A 13960-nucleotide genomic window follows, 5' to 3' on the forward strand; every position below is an offset into this window, starting at 1 on the left:
TGTCATAAGTTCTCCCAGCCTAGTTCTCACTCCTAAAATGCTACCATTAAGGACGCTAACCTGGGCAATTCAGCTTACCAGGGAATCTTGGTAAGCAGCTGGAGCTGCTCAGCTGAATTACTCCTTGAACAAACAGTTGAGCAGCTTTCTTAAGGGAGACAACAGTGCAAGGAATCAATGTGATGGTAGCGAGGTGGTAGGGCTCATGCTTTCTAGAATTCTTCCATGATCTAGTGAAATGGGTTCACCTAGTTGACTAGCAGAGGGCAAAACGCCTCCTCTGAGCAGCACTAAGCATGTTCATGGCACAGAGGTTGTGGCACTGAGGTGAAAACAGGGCCTTCCTCTCTCCTCACCAGTACACTGAGGAGCTCCTCCCTCTAAATACACAAGTTCCATCCCTGGCTGCTTGCTTATGGCCTAGGCTTCTGCAATTCTGAAGACACTTTCACCAATAACCTGCAATTCAGATGTGAAATTGGGACATACGTGGATGGAAGCTGGTTAAAAGCAGAAAGGAGCTTTTACTATAGAACCTGCAGCACAACTTGGCTCCTTGCTTTGCTTGGGAATTCATGAGGGGCAGCTTTGGGGGAAAAAATGCTGAACAAAGTTCTTTTGGCACAGAATTTTAACAGAATCTAATATTCTGTCTCTTTAGGAGTATTTCCCCCCTTCCTTCTTGAAATCTGATTAGCAATACAGGATTCTTCCTTGTTCCCCTCAAAGTAGAACTGGGACATGTTAGAAAACCCTCTCCCTTTTTTCACCTAGAGGGGAGTGAAACTACTTTCAGGGTTTTCTTTTTGTCTTTTATTTGGGGGCAGGAAAGGCCTCCCCCTCTTGTTAAACAAAATGGAATTACAGGACTCTGAGCAGCAAAAGAACCAGTGATTTTTTTTTTTTTATGCTGCTTTCCACCATGCTAAGTGATGCTATAACCAGCAATGGAACTCCTTATGCATGAGACAGCTTTGAGGAGGGTGAGAAAGGGGATCCACTTCTTTAGTTATAGCTAGAACCCAACAGTTCGCTGAATGACACAGCTGTATCCATTCACAGTACTTCAAATTTTAAAGCATTGCTGACTTTAAATAGCAACCGTTCTACTGCAACTCACTGAAGCATCAGCAAAATGCAGGTTCCTTGGGTTAGTTCCAAATCTAGGAAGTTAGTTTAAGCCTAGGCAACGTTCCTTGAAGAAATAGGATTTTACCTATTATATTACTGGTGCCACTGTAAATCAAATTCAAAACATCTGTGCCTTTAAAAGGAAGGGGGCATGTATGTGTAAAATGTTGGCAGTTTTTGTTGAATCCATAGAGAATCAGTTCTGGACTTAATATGTTTATGTCCCAAGAAGCGTTGCTATTCCTGTTACCACTCTTTTTTCTTCTCATCCATGGAGACTCCGCCAGGGCCCAGTGCAACGACGAGGAGGAGCCCTCCAATTACAGACATGGTCTGGAAGAAATCGTATTTGAGGAAGTCGTGCATGGGTTTGTAGGCTGGGACGGTCCAGAAGGCGTTGAAGTAGATGTTGATGCCAAACAGCCAGATCACTAGAGTCAAGGCAGCCAGCTTCGTCTTGAAGCCAATTGCCACCAAGATAATCAGGGCTGTGCCCACAATGTTCTGCAGAATCTGCAAGGAAGAAACCCACAAGCTTACATATGGACCTTAAAATAAGCATCAGAACAGAGTACGGATAAGTTGTCATGGCATAGATTAAGTAAGTTTTCTAAATATTAATTCTACTGAAAAATAAGTGATGAGCATCGATAGGTCCTGCAGCCAATCTGGGAGTTGGTATTGTATTCAGATACTTACAGAAAAGAAGTTCATATCAAAATGTAGCAGTGTCATGAACATGAGGACCAGCAGCACGCGGCCCCCCAGCTGCATGTACTGCTTCGGAGAGCTTTCCCGCATGGTAGGGACTCCAGCAAACATGCTCTTCCCCTCTGAGCGCGACTCAGCCAAAAGCAGTAGCAGACCTCCCCCAAGGGCAAGGTTCCTACAGAAAGACAGAAATGGAGGCAGAGGAAGCATTTTACTACAGCTTGCACCGATTTATAGATTTATCTTATCTGATAATTTCAGCTCAGTAGGAATTCGCATGCTGGTGCGCACTGACCACCTCAGCACCCTGGGATGTGTCTGCATTAGACTTCACAGCTGAAACAGCAGCGCTGTGCCCAACAATGATTTACACAAACCTGAGCAGGCACGTACAGCCTGCTAGAGAAATCAGGCACAGCTGCTGAGCATCTGTTACAGCATAAATTTAGTTGTGTGGAAGTTACTCTGTACCTCAGGTTTAGCCATAGACGCCAAAGCAGTTCAGAGGTTGCTCTGAGAAAACAGAACAGCAGCACTGCTAAAGGAAGTTACACATTTACAGGGGTGCAGTAAGCCCAGAGCACAGTTCTTGTGCTGCTCCTGCTCTCCCCTCAGGGGAGAGGAGTGAAAAGGTAAAAGCAGCCATCACTCAGGATGTGACAAGAAAGCTCACATTTAAGAATCCTGTCTTCAATATTTAAAATCCCAGAAGACACTTTAGTATCTGTGGGCTTTAGTTTCCCTAGAAAATGGCTTCAGTCACGCATACACATAGTTGCTATTTTAGCCATTTAGGAAATAACAGGAGCTCACTGATCAGTCTAGACAGTTGTCTGCAAGCTCTCAGCAAGGAGGTCAGTAGCAGCGACACCTCAATCCTCCTGGGTTAGGATTAGTCTTTCCCTTCTGCAGCACTGAGCCTACTGTATGTGGTTTAACACAGACTATACTGACGCTTCCTTTAAGTGCTATCATTACTTGTTTAATGCTAATGCATCATTTGTAAAATCTTTCTACAATAGTAGCTACAAAGATAATTTCCTCTGCCGACAACAGACAATTTTGATTGTTTTATTAAAACCTTTAAGAAGCAGACATACCTCATCAAGAACTTCAGGTCCCATAGAATGCTGTATGCAATAGTCTAGGCAAAGAGAAAAACAGTTTAAAACACCATCTAGATTACCTTGAAGTTACAAGTTTATGTCACAAATCTCAAGCCTGTACTATCCGTAGCAGAAATCAATTAGAATTCTGTTATACTGAAGGAAATGAGGTAGGTTACATCAATGTGGTCTGGTAAGTCAGCGTGAAATAGGGAATAGAAGCCAGAATTAGACCTGTGCATTAGCCCCCACAAAAAAATTAATCAGTTTTGAACAGGAAAGATGCTGCCAGCCTGGATCCTTTGTGATGGGGACAATCGTTTACAAAAACTGTGTGCTGAAGGCCAAAGCTACTGCAAGTTCCACATCTGGGATGGTACTGACATAAAGGCAAACTGCTAAAGTGGTCAAGGTCAAGTATTGAATCAACATCTTCAGCTGACTAATTGCAATTACAGCCAGGGACCTATTGGGCCTGTCAGAAGAACAGAAGAAGCAAAATAGTTCAGTGCTATTGAGGACTGTCACTAGGCCAGCATGGAGAACTCCAGGGTTGTGATTTGTATTTAAATAATGTTGGTAAAACTAGAGCTAAGAGAGAAAATGTGAAAGACAGTTTAGAAGGGCTGAAGACAAGCCTCCTACCTGTAATGCTATAATTCCAAACAGTCCAAAGCAGGCATATTGCACAAAGTTCCTACTCAGCACCAGGATACAGCCGCCTGAGTTGGGGAAATTGAACACAGTTACACTTCTGGCTTGCACAGGGAAAAATGCTGCAAGAATGCAAATTTGCTTTGCATTGAGCAGACTCTGATTTCTTTCAGCCCTGCCACAGAAAACATCAGGCAGGAAATTGTAATGGCACACATCAGTTTGCGAACCAAGAAGTTTTAGTGCATTTTAAGGTATTTTATAATTCCAGGAGTATCTTTTATTTCACCAAGGGAAAGCCCATGCTGAATGCAGTCCCCGACACACAGCACTGTACAGTATTTAATGGCGTTAAAGTATTAAAAGAAGTTAAAAAGAATCTGAACTCATCATGGATTTTCTACTTTTTTAATGAGATAACTGTTAGGGCAAACATGCTCCACTCCTTTTCCTTGAAAGCTTGTGGTTTATATCCTCTCAAGTCTTCTGTCGCAAAGCACCGACAGCCTTTGCCACTATAACACAAGGACTGGTAACTACATTAAATTAAGCTGACTCTCTACTCAAAAACATGAGGGTATAAAAATCTAAACCCAGACACAAGACAAAAAACTTGGCAGAGCAATCAAGAGCAGTAGATCAGGGACCATAATATAAACAGAAAAGAATTTTACTTCTCATTTCTAATACCCCAAGTCCACCTAACACATGTACAGAAGCTTAGCTTCTGAGCTTATTTTGATTCCTGGGCTTTGAAAATCTGACACAAGCACGTCTCAGGCTTAAGTGTACCAACTGCAGGTTAAGACTTTGCTATTGAGATTAATACCCATAAAATCAACAGACTGAGAAAGTCTTAACACTGCCCTGTTTAAGAAAACACGAGTATTTCATTTAGAGGACTCAGGGGTGTGGCACGAGTTTATAGACAGAGGCACAGAATTGAAAACAGATTGTCTTAATGGACTCCTGGCATCTCTAGCTCTGAGGTAGTGTGCTGCAAGAAATTCTCTTAAGACTACTTCCAGGAAAGGCTGATGCAGGTCAATTAAGAGTTCTTTTCATTCAGCACATGTGGTACTATCAGTTCTAAGCTATCAATGACTACTAAGAAACCAGTGATGTGTCCCGTGCGTACATGATTCACAGCGCTTACATCAGCAAGGGTGGCAGACACACTGGAATGCTCTTGCATCCACCTTAACAGCCTTAGAGCCACTTACTCAGCTGTCCGAAGAGATTTATGAACACAAAGATGGAGGCCAGGAAATAGCCACAGTTCCACGTGCCATCAATATAATCCCTCTGTTCGCTCCACTGGAACCACATGCGGATGCCGTCCTCCAGGAAGGTGCTGATGAGGCACAGGCGAGCCACGTGAGGGAGGTACTGCTTCGTCACCCTCAGGAACTGCACAGGCAGACAGCATCGTTAGCGGGGAAAGGAGGGAGGGCGATAGTCAAGGCATAACAGATCCATTCACTGTGCGGGCTCTGAGGTCAGACACACACTGTCATTAACATCTAGAGAGAAACACAGTGTTACAACTGATTTAATGAAATTCTTCCCCATTCCAGTTTCAAAACGCTTGGCAGCAGAGGAGGAAACCTGTTGTCATGCTCCACTCAGAGAATTTTGGACAAGGACTTGCAGAAAAGCAGGATCCAACAGCATGTTTCTTTGTAACAGGAACTGTGCTTTGATAGAACTCTCACTAGATGAAGGCTGACCTTGGTTTTAGTTGTCTATCTCAGGGTTTCACGTTACAGCTCAGCTATCAGATAGCCAGGAGCTGAAAGGGCAATCCTACTCCCACCCACATACTCAGGCACTCAACACCCTGTCACAAACAGGGTCAGGCTGACAAAAGACCAAGTCTGTAAAAATTAAAACACATTAATAATCTTTCTGCCAAGCTCGTTCCCTCTAACTGCTCAGAAAACCAACAGCACAAAGCACTTGTACTTGTGTAGACGCAGCAGCTGCAAGATCAGTGCACCCTCTACCCTCTGTGCTAGGGCACACAGCTTCTACTGCCAGTAAAAATGGCATCCTCTGCAGATATAAAATAGGCATTTATGTATACAATTCAGTGTAATGGTTAAAAGGAATTTATATCACCATGCAACAGACACCGAGCCTCAGAAATGCATGATGTACCTGGTCCCACACACCCCTTCATCCCACAGCCTCGCCGGTGAGTTTGCTCTACAATTACAGTAATTATACAGGAACAGACACAGAACAGTCAAACAAGGCCTGGACTAGCACGCACAATAGGACTGTGAGGTGCACAGGAAAACTGACCACCTCTGGATTATGAGAAGTGCTTGACTGTCACCCAGTTTGCCACACAGCACTTAAGAGTTAACATTAGAGCAAATGGCAGGAGTTGTACCGCACACATCCAGAGTCTAAGGGTCAAGATTCAAGTCAATCAAGTGCATTTGGAGTCCAGCTGTACTCTGACTCAGGACTGCCACTTCAGGCTTTTTTAAGGCCTCTTAGCAGTTTGATGAATGAGTCAGAAGGAAATTTGTGATCTTTGTCACTGAATGAGACACACATCTTGTTTACAGCTTTCTCCCCTCCTGGATTTCACTTTGCATTTGGGCAAATTTGCTGAGGAATACTAAGGATAAAGTCGTTTTGGAAACAGCACAAAACCATTAGTAATTTGTTAAGTATGTCTGCCTCATCAAGACACAGAACAGACAACTTTGGTCTAGAAGGAAATGAAAGAGGACAAGTGCTGGGCATCTGTAAGAAAAGGGAAAAAACACTGCTGTGGGAAGGCTGAAAAAAGCAGCAAACATCGGGAAGGACAGCTGCCTCGAGGCCTCCTCTGTGTTGTTCTGAAGTGGGTCACGCCAGCTGATCTCTTCCTCCTCTTCTCTGAAGCCCAACTGCAGCCAACAGCCCAAGTTAAGAAGCCAACAAGGCATTTAGCATTTACCTGTTCTTGTGGCATACAGAGGGCATGTAACATGGGTTATTAAACATGGGTGCACACATCCAATCAGCTTCAGACAAGTCAGGAAGACTGAAGACTAAGGCAGCCGCAGTGCTAAGCAACCTTATCGCAAAACACATCATCTTTGGACATCCACAACTCATGTAGCTGCACTTACTGAGCTGCACACAAGTCAAAATCCCTGTACACAGCAAGCTTAAAGTAAACAAGGTTCAGAAACAGACTGCACGAACAAAACTCCAAGCCAAAAGAACAACCAGCCACTAAGATCCAGAGAGAAAGGAAAAGAACAGTTATGTGATAAGTACGAGAATAGTTAACTAACTTTTGGTGTTAAGTTCTAAGGACACAGTAACTTAAGAGAAATAGGAAGTTTCTGGAAGTGGGACTGAATTAACATTACTAGATACCCTGGTTTTGTCCCTACACATCACCAACAATACACAGCTCAAGCACTGCACCTCAAGACCACTTCCTATTTCCTTTACAATTCAAGAAGATGAAAGCAGCACACACAGGAAACCAGGAGCTGCACTTAACAGCCATATCCAGCTAAGACACAGGACTGGAAATGTGCACTCCAAGCTCAACACATGCAAGCCTGTTGAGATTGATGGAGGTGGCAGTGTTAAACTCATGACATCAAGTAACTGGGAGGCTTATTCTGTTACAGGCTCTGCATCAACTCTTCTTAGCATCCACTGTCTCCTTGCAAGACACAATATATCTTGAGAAAAGACAACAAAACACTGAAGTAAAACCGTTTTAAAGAAGAACAGCTGGTTCTGTGTTGGCAGCCAAGTTAACGTACACCAGAGGGGATTTGTGTCACTCCTTCCCCCTCTAACAGGATTAGAAAGGCAAAGATAGATTCAAATGCTCCTCTTAGTTCAACGAGCAGAGATGCACAAGAGAATCCAGGGATGCCTAAATCAAATCTCTGCTCTGAACCCCTTTCCAAAAGAAGGCTTGAAATAGTCAAACCAGTAGAGAATCTTGCCCAAAGAAAGGCAATTAAGTTATTTTGTTTTGACTCTTATCATGCTTTCTAAAATATATTCCCCCCACCTCCAACATTCAAATTTGTTAAAGATCCAGTCCACTTTGTTAGAGTTGCACATACCATAGCATAATTACAGAACAACACAGCCAGGAGGTGGGAACTTCTGCTGTCACTTAGGTGTATCCTCTCCAAACACAGAGCTCTCTCCTGTGTGCATACGTGTGTGTACTTGCATCAGGGAAGTTTGGATCATGGTCATGAACAGCAGCCTGCTCACCTACACAGAAAGCCCTCTTGTGGGCTGCACAGCATTATTTGTCTAGAGCTTCCCATAAAGGCACATTCCGAATACGTAACTTGTATTCCTTTAAGGGATTGCTTTGTTCTAGGAAGACGGTGACCGCTAGCAGCCTGGGACACCAGTGATCTCTTCTGGAACAGGATGCTCAATCCTCCGGCAGAGAGAAAACCACTTCCTTTCACTGATATGTTAAAGGAAGTGGTTTAGGTAGAATCTCCTTGAGTGGAGAGCATCCCAGGGACAGCAACACCCACCACATGGGGCTAGTTGACATCTACAAGTTATTTGTGAAAACTCGGAATGGAGGATTTCCCCAATATTTCAAAAAGCAGGAAGAGAGCTCTGACCCATGAGAACAACACCAGGAGTCTTAATCAGAGGTTTAATTGCAGGAAGATTTCTCATGACAAAACTTTTCGCTTCCAATGTGTGTTTTATACCAATTCCTTTTTCTAAACAAGGCTATTTATTAACCAGATCTTTAAAGTAATATTTATTAGTTATCTTGTATTTTGCTACCTCTCTTTGTGGGGAAAATTCTTTCCCAGCCTAACCAGAACAGGCCTTTTAGCTTATAATGATGAAGGATCAGTGCACTGACACGACACGATTACAGACTCCAAACTCAGATTTTTAACACAAACCACAAAAATTTTAGACTAACAGCAAAATGTTTTCTTCTCCCTCCTGTTTTTCTGTAAAATAAGATACAGAGATGTCAGAATTCGCTGAACAAGACCCACCAGCATTTATATTCAGAAATTAAATAAATCCCCCAGAGCCTGGATGTCCCTTACAGCCTTTTCACTGCACTACAGTGACTCAAGAGTCTTCTTGCATTTTTTGTCCATAATTCTTTTTTAGAACAGCAGAAACACCAGGCACCCACATTCCTGAAGACTATTACGGATACTGGAAAAGTTGCTTGAGATCTGCTCCCTCTTATGGGGATTAGGGAGGAGAAAGAACCAGTTTTAAAAGCAATCAGCACAGGCCCCAGATACAGCTGTTTTCAGTATGGTACTGTCAGCAGTACAGGGTGTCTGCACTGAAGGGCTTAGCATGTGATATTTTAACAAGAATCACTAAAAAAAAGGGATTAACTTCCAAGTATGTAAATTATTTAATTAATAATACTTGGCTGCTGCTATGTGGCTTAAAAACAAGCCAATAAACAAAGCCTGTAGTTCAGCATCATTCTTAACAGAGATCCCGATTTCTTTTATCCCCTGGACTTTAAGAACTCTTAATAGCTTTTCCCACTGCCCAATAGCAACTAATTTGCCTCCTCTCAAACCAAGGACCACCTCTCACCCCCACCAAGTAGCTGCCTCCTCCACCAGCAGCACAGGGAGTGGAAAACCGCATCGTGCACCTGCGGACTACGAACTCCAGCTACGGCCAAGCCGAACGAACGGCTGGTTCTCCTGACCTCACCACCAGCACTGGTGTGCGCTTGACCTAAACAATGAAATAATTGGAACCAATGGGAAAAACAACTTTTTTTACCTTTCCAGTCCAGCAACAGAAGAGTGCTAGTGTGAGAAAAAAAAGGGAAACGGCCTTGAGAGAAGTAGGGCAACCCTTTCGCACAGACAGCTTTCAGTGAGACCATACTTTCACCTCTGGATTAAGAGCTACTTGTTACTGCTGAGTATCTTGGCATCTAAGGCATTATTTGCTAATTCAACGGGAAATTACAGTATTTGAGAAAAGTTAAGGTTTAGTGTTTGATTTTAAGGAACAGATTATTCTTGCTTTTTCTAAGAGACATTCAGTACTTGCTGATAAGCTGTTGAAGGAGCTGTGACATTGTCCCACAGGGCTTTTATGCTATAGAAATTAAGACTCATTACATCTTGAACACTAGCAGAGTGGAGAAAGTAAGGTTAGCAGTGAGAACACATTCAGCTCTCAGAACATCCGGTGTCCAGATTCCCTATCTCCGCCTCCATCGAGGGGAGTTTCAACATCATTTCAGTTCAAGTGTTCCAAATTTTTTTTTTTTTCATCCAAGATGAACTAACAGCCTCCATAATGCCAAGCGTTCACTTTGCAATATATACCAAAGGTTATTGTTTGGTAAAGCTCTCCACTCCTACGCTGGTGTGACACTGAGTTTTAGCAGCATTTTCAGTACTGAAAGCACCCAATTGAGCTATGAGGCTGCTATTTGGAACCACAGTTATCAAAGGAGTCACTTGGAACACCAATCTGATGGGTAAGTGTATGCAAACACCCCGAATTCTGCAGGTAAAGGAAAGACTCATCTTTAAATAGAATGTGGCCCACCACAAATAAAGCTGTGCCATTTAAAACTCATTTCAGGAGGAAGCAAACTGCATTTCATGCGGACAAAGGAGCTTTCAGTAGTATGAAAAAAGAGGCATTAAATACACCTAGAAATAGTCATACAGGAATAAATAGAGGGGTGTTATAAAAAGGTCAGGACATTTGTTGTAAATTTGGGCAAGTGAGTTGAACACTATAGTTACAGTTTACTTTCTCCTGTAAAAGGAGCAGAGCAGAAAGTAAACAGCGGTTGACAAAGATGATCCAGACATCCCTTCAACTCAGTGCCCCATGCACCATCAGAAGCTCTGTCTCCAAAAACGAGTCTTCCATCTGGGGGTGGGGAGGGAGTGCAGAACAGGTTTTCCCAGTGACAGTTGAAGACACAGCCCCCTCAGAGCAGCTGCACGTAATCCTGCACAACTCACACTGCTTCCACAGCCACAGTTGTAGAACCACCCAGAAACAGATTTTCAAGAAAACTTGATAAATACAATTAGATGCTGCCTCTTCTTTTCAATTAGATGAATCATCATGACAGTGAAGATCTTTTTAACGCCACTAGCAGCAGATCAGCTACTTACACTCAAAATATTCTTCTCACACAGAACAGGAGATCATAAACTGCTCTTTAATAGGGAAATCTGTAAGGGCCTCCACTGAAGTAAATGTTAGAGAGATAACAAGAACACATCAGCTCCTTCGCTGTCCTTTTGCCCCAGTTCTAAGCAAAGCACTACAATGCTGGGAAGCCTCTAGATTTCTAGATATGGGTCAGGATTTGAATTTCTGTTTTTCCCACCTCCTACCACCCCAGTTTCCCACACCCCTTTATGCCCTACTTCCCAATCCAGACACCTTGAAAGGAGATGAGAGCACCTCAGCCTCCTGCTCTCCTCTCATTTACTTGCTTCACAAGGAGAAGCCCCATTCCCACAGGGAACTTGCCTGCTTCTCCACTAGGAAGAAATTTTTCACGTAAGGGTAGAGAGACCCTGCCCCAATCTGCCCAGAGAAGTGGTGGCTGCCCCATCCCTGGAGACAGACGTTCTAGGCCAGGTTGGATGGGACTTGAAACAACCTCATCCAGAAGAAGGTGTCCCTGCGCATGGAAAAGGGCTGGAACTAGATGGGCTTTTAGGGCCTTTCCAACCCAAACCTTTCTGTGATTCTACCATAGTACAGATGAAAAGGGGAAAAAAATCTGCTGTGCCATAAGCAGCTCTATAACTGGAACTAGATTCTACTTTTTAAATTATAACTTAACCTGTCATTTTACTCAGATGAGACTAAAATCAATGGATAAACAAAATTTCATACAATCACTGAAAAAACCAGTATCATCCAGACACAGATTTTACAAACCAGAGACGCTACAAAGAATCTTTCCTCTTTCACATAGGTACCTCATTGTTTGATGAGAACGTTTTTTTGGGTATCCCCTGATTAAAGCAGTTCCCGCTCCTGCCCATAAGATGAAAAGTAAGGAAAGATTTGTTTGTGCTTCTGCCCTTCTTCAACCTTACGCTTAGGGGTGACTTTTCCTAGAGGAATTTACCATCTCTCCCGTACAAATCTCATTTCTCACTCTGCTTTTCTCGAGGAGCTGGAGGTTTCGCAGACCACGAAGTTCTGGGTGGGCTTTCAGGCCCCTTCTGACCCAAACCAGGGCGCGTTTCCACGAGGGCAGGAGCAGCCCCACAGGCCGGGGAGCCCCCAGAGCCCGGCTCCCCCCCCTCAGGGCGGCGGCCTCAGCCCTTACCTGGTCCGCGAAGTCCTCCGCAGTGCTCATGATATCGTTCTGGCCCATGGCGCTGCTGTCGCTGCCCAGGGCCCAGCCTGGCCTCGCTCTGCGCGCTGAGAAGGGAAGGGCGGGACGGGGAAAAACGCCGGGCCTGGCCGCGCCGCCGCCGCCGCTGCTGCTGCCACGTAGGCCAGGCCTTAAAGGCGCCGCGCGGGCGGCAGCGGAGGGGGCGGGGCCACCGGAGGGGGCGGGGCCAGCAAACGAGACCATAGGGTAAAGGCGTGATCGGGAAGGGGGCGTGGCTACAGGGAAGGGGCGTGGCTATAGGGAAGCGTGTAGTTATGAAGGCGGGGTGGGCGTGGCTTGAGGGAGGATGCGTGGCCGCCACCTTGGGGGCGTGGCCAGAGGACGCGAAGGGGCGGGATAAGGCGAGGCCAGTAGGCGGGGCGAGGCGGAAGGGCGGAGGTGGGCGTGGTCACGCAAGGCCCCGCCCCTTCCGGGTTGCGCCTTTAAATAGGGCGCGCGCCACCCGCCTGAAGGAGCGCGTGGTGGATGTGGGGTTGGTTTGTTCTTCGTTGCTGTCATCCCTTGCTCAAGGGCTGTAATTGTGCTTTTTTTTTTTTCTTTTTCCCCCTTTTATTTTATTTTCTCGCTTCTCCTTGTCCTCTTGGCACCTGCTCTTAGTGGCCGAGTTGCTGCTCTGCACCTGAGGGTCCTTCTGGGTTGACCTAGCTAGGCCCTGCATCACCATGGAGAAATATAAGGTGATGTCTGAGGGGCATATATGACTCTGGGGAGTTGGGGTTTGGTTAGTGGAGGGTGAAGGTGGTGTAGGTAGCCTAGGAGTGGTATGTGAGCATGGGGAAGGAGTGTAAGTGGCTGTAGGAGGAGTGCAGGTGGCCTTGAGAAGGCTGTGGGGCCTTGCTGTGGGTGTAAAGTGCTCTGAGGGAAAAGGTTGCATGGTCTCAGGGTGGGAAGTGCTAGGGTATGTGTGGCCTTGGGAATGTTGTAATCAGCAGGGGGAGTTTCCTGGGTGGGAGGAGAAGGTCTATGTGCCTTTTAAGAGTTGAGGTGCCTGTGGGCAAGCAATTTAGAACAATTTCTGATTTTTGTTGTTCCACTTCTTGAAGCTCAACATCTCTTTTTTGTCCTGCAGGTGTTGGAGCGGCTCCAGCCTGGGGTACTGGGTACTATGCTGGTGGCTGAATTGGAAGTAGAAAAGGGTGCAGAGAAGTATGTAATAAAGCAGGTGAGCAGGTGGTTGCTAGGAAAACAAGAGACCGTGGGCATGTTTATTGTCTCTATGGGCCCTTCTGATAGTAACAAAGACAAACATGAGGCAGTTTGGCCACCAGTTAACAGTAGGCTTACATCTTACTGTGTTGCTGTTTTGGAAATCAAAGATTACTATTAGTTTACCAGAACATTGAGGTTAGAAGTGGGGGAAAAGGGAGCAGTTTATATAGGTCTGTCCCATATGTTTTCACTTCAGCTTACTCCTACTTTGATAGTGTGGGAGAAGGAGCTGTCATGGAGTCATTTAAAGCACTGTTTCTGGCTATCTGCCAGCAGCAAGACTGCTGCAAACATTAGAGATTGAAGCCCTCATTGAAAATTTATGCCAATTCATACACAACTTGTAGTTCCAGTCATCTTGGCACGATTATTCTAGCTAAAAATTGACTTATTGCCTACGTTACAATCTCATCCTTGTCTTTTATTTGGTGCAGGTCGAATGCGTTGAAGAAAAGCAAGCAAATGAGGCCTTGAAGGAGGTATCAGTGCTGTTTTTCTTTACTGCTTCAGACTAAAGTCTTATCAGAACAAAGCCTGTTTTTCTACAAGGGTTAGCTAAGTAAATAGTCAAAATGCAAATCAGGTAGGACTGTCTGAGGGGTGTTCTCCCTGCCCTCTGCTTGAGCTCAGGACAGGATTTCACATTAATTGTTCTTGTCTTTGAATATGTAGGCTCAAATGGAGAGGATTCTCAGGTGGTAGTCCTTGTATTCGTTTTGTGCTAAAGATGAAGAGCAAAGTTCATCCT

The 13960-nt window shown here is 44.7% G+C and overlaps 2 protein-coding genes across 2 annotated transcripts in view; one reads left to right on the plus strand and one right to left on the minus strand.

Annotated features, from left to right (window-relative positions):
- SURF4 (surfeit 4) lies at positions 1-12042 on the minus strand. The gene is made up of 6 exons (XM_069873412.1): positions 11935-12042; positions 4826-5012; positions 3594-3670; positions 2943-2986; positions 1831-2017; positions 1-1644 (listed from the first exon to the last, which is right to left on the minus strand). The coding sequence occupies exons 1-6, from the start codon at positions 11980-11982 to the stop codon at positions 1378-1380; spliced, it is 810 nt and encodes a 269-aa protein (XP_069729513.1). The 5' UTR covers positions 11983-12042; the 3' UTR covers positions 1-1377.
- Positions 11981-13960, plus strand: part of STKLD1 (serine/threonine kinase like domain containing 1) — a 13584-nt gene continuing 11604 nt past the window's right edge. The window contains exons 1-4 of the mRNA XM_069873642.1: positions 11981-12189; positions 12434-12470; positions 13073-13165; positions 13647-13691. Coding sequence (XP_069729743.1) covers positions 11981-12189; positions 12434-12470; positions 13073-13165; positions 13647-13691 — 384 coding nt within the window. The remainder of the gene's footprint in view (positions 12190-12433; positions 12471-13072; positions 13166-13646; positions 13692-13960) is intronic.

Source organism: Phaenicophaeus curvirostris, chromosome 20 (assembly GCF_032191515.1).
Source record: "Phaenicophaeus curvirostris isolate KB17595 chromosome 20, BPBGC_Pcur_1.0, whole genome shotgun sequence".
Lineage (NCBI taxonomy): Eukaryota > Metazoa > Chordata > Aves > Cuculiformes > Cuculidae > Phaenicophaeus > Phaenicophaeus curvirostris.

Bases quoted from the DNA above. Each gene is read 5' to 3' on its own strand.
- SURF4 (XM_069873412.1), bottom strand. From the start codon at position 11,982: ATGGGCCAGAACGATATCATGAGCACTGCGGAGGACTTCGCGGACCAG. The intron at 3,671-4,825 runs GTAAGTGGCTCT...TCCCCAACTCAG, and splicing joins AAATCTCTTCGGACAGCTGA to GCGGCTGTATCCTGGTGCTG. The intron at 2,018-2,942 runs GTATGTCTGCTT...GTCTTTCTGTAG, and splicing joins GACCTGAAGTTCTTGATGAG to GAACCTTGCCCTTGGGGGAG.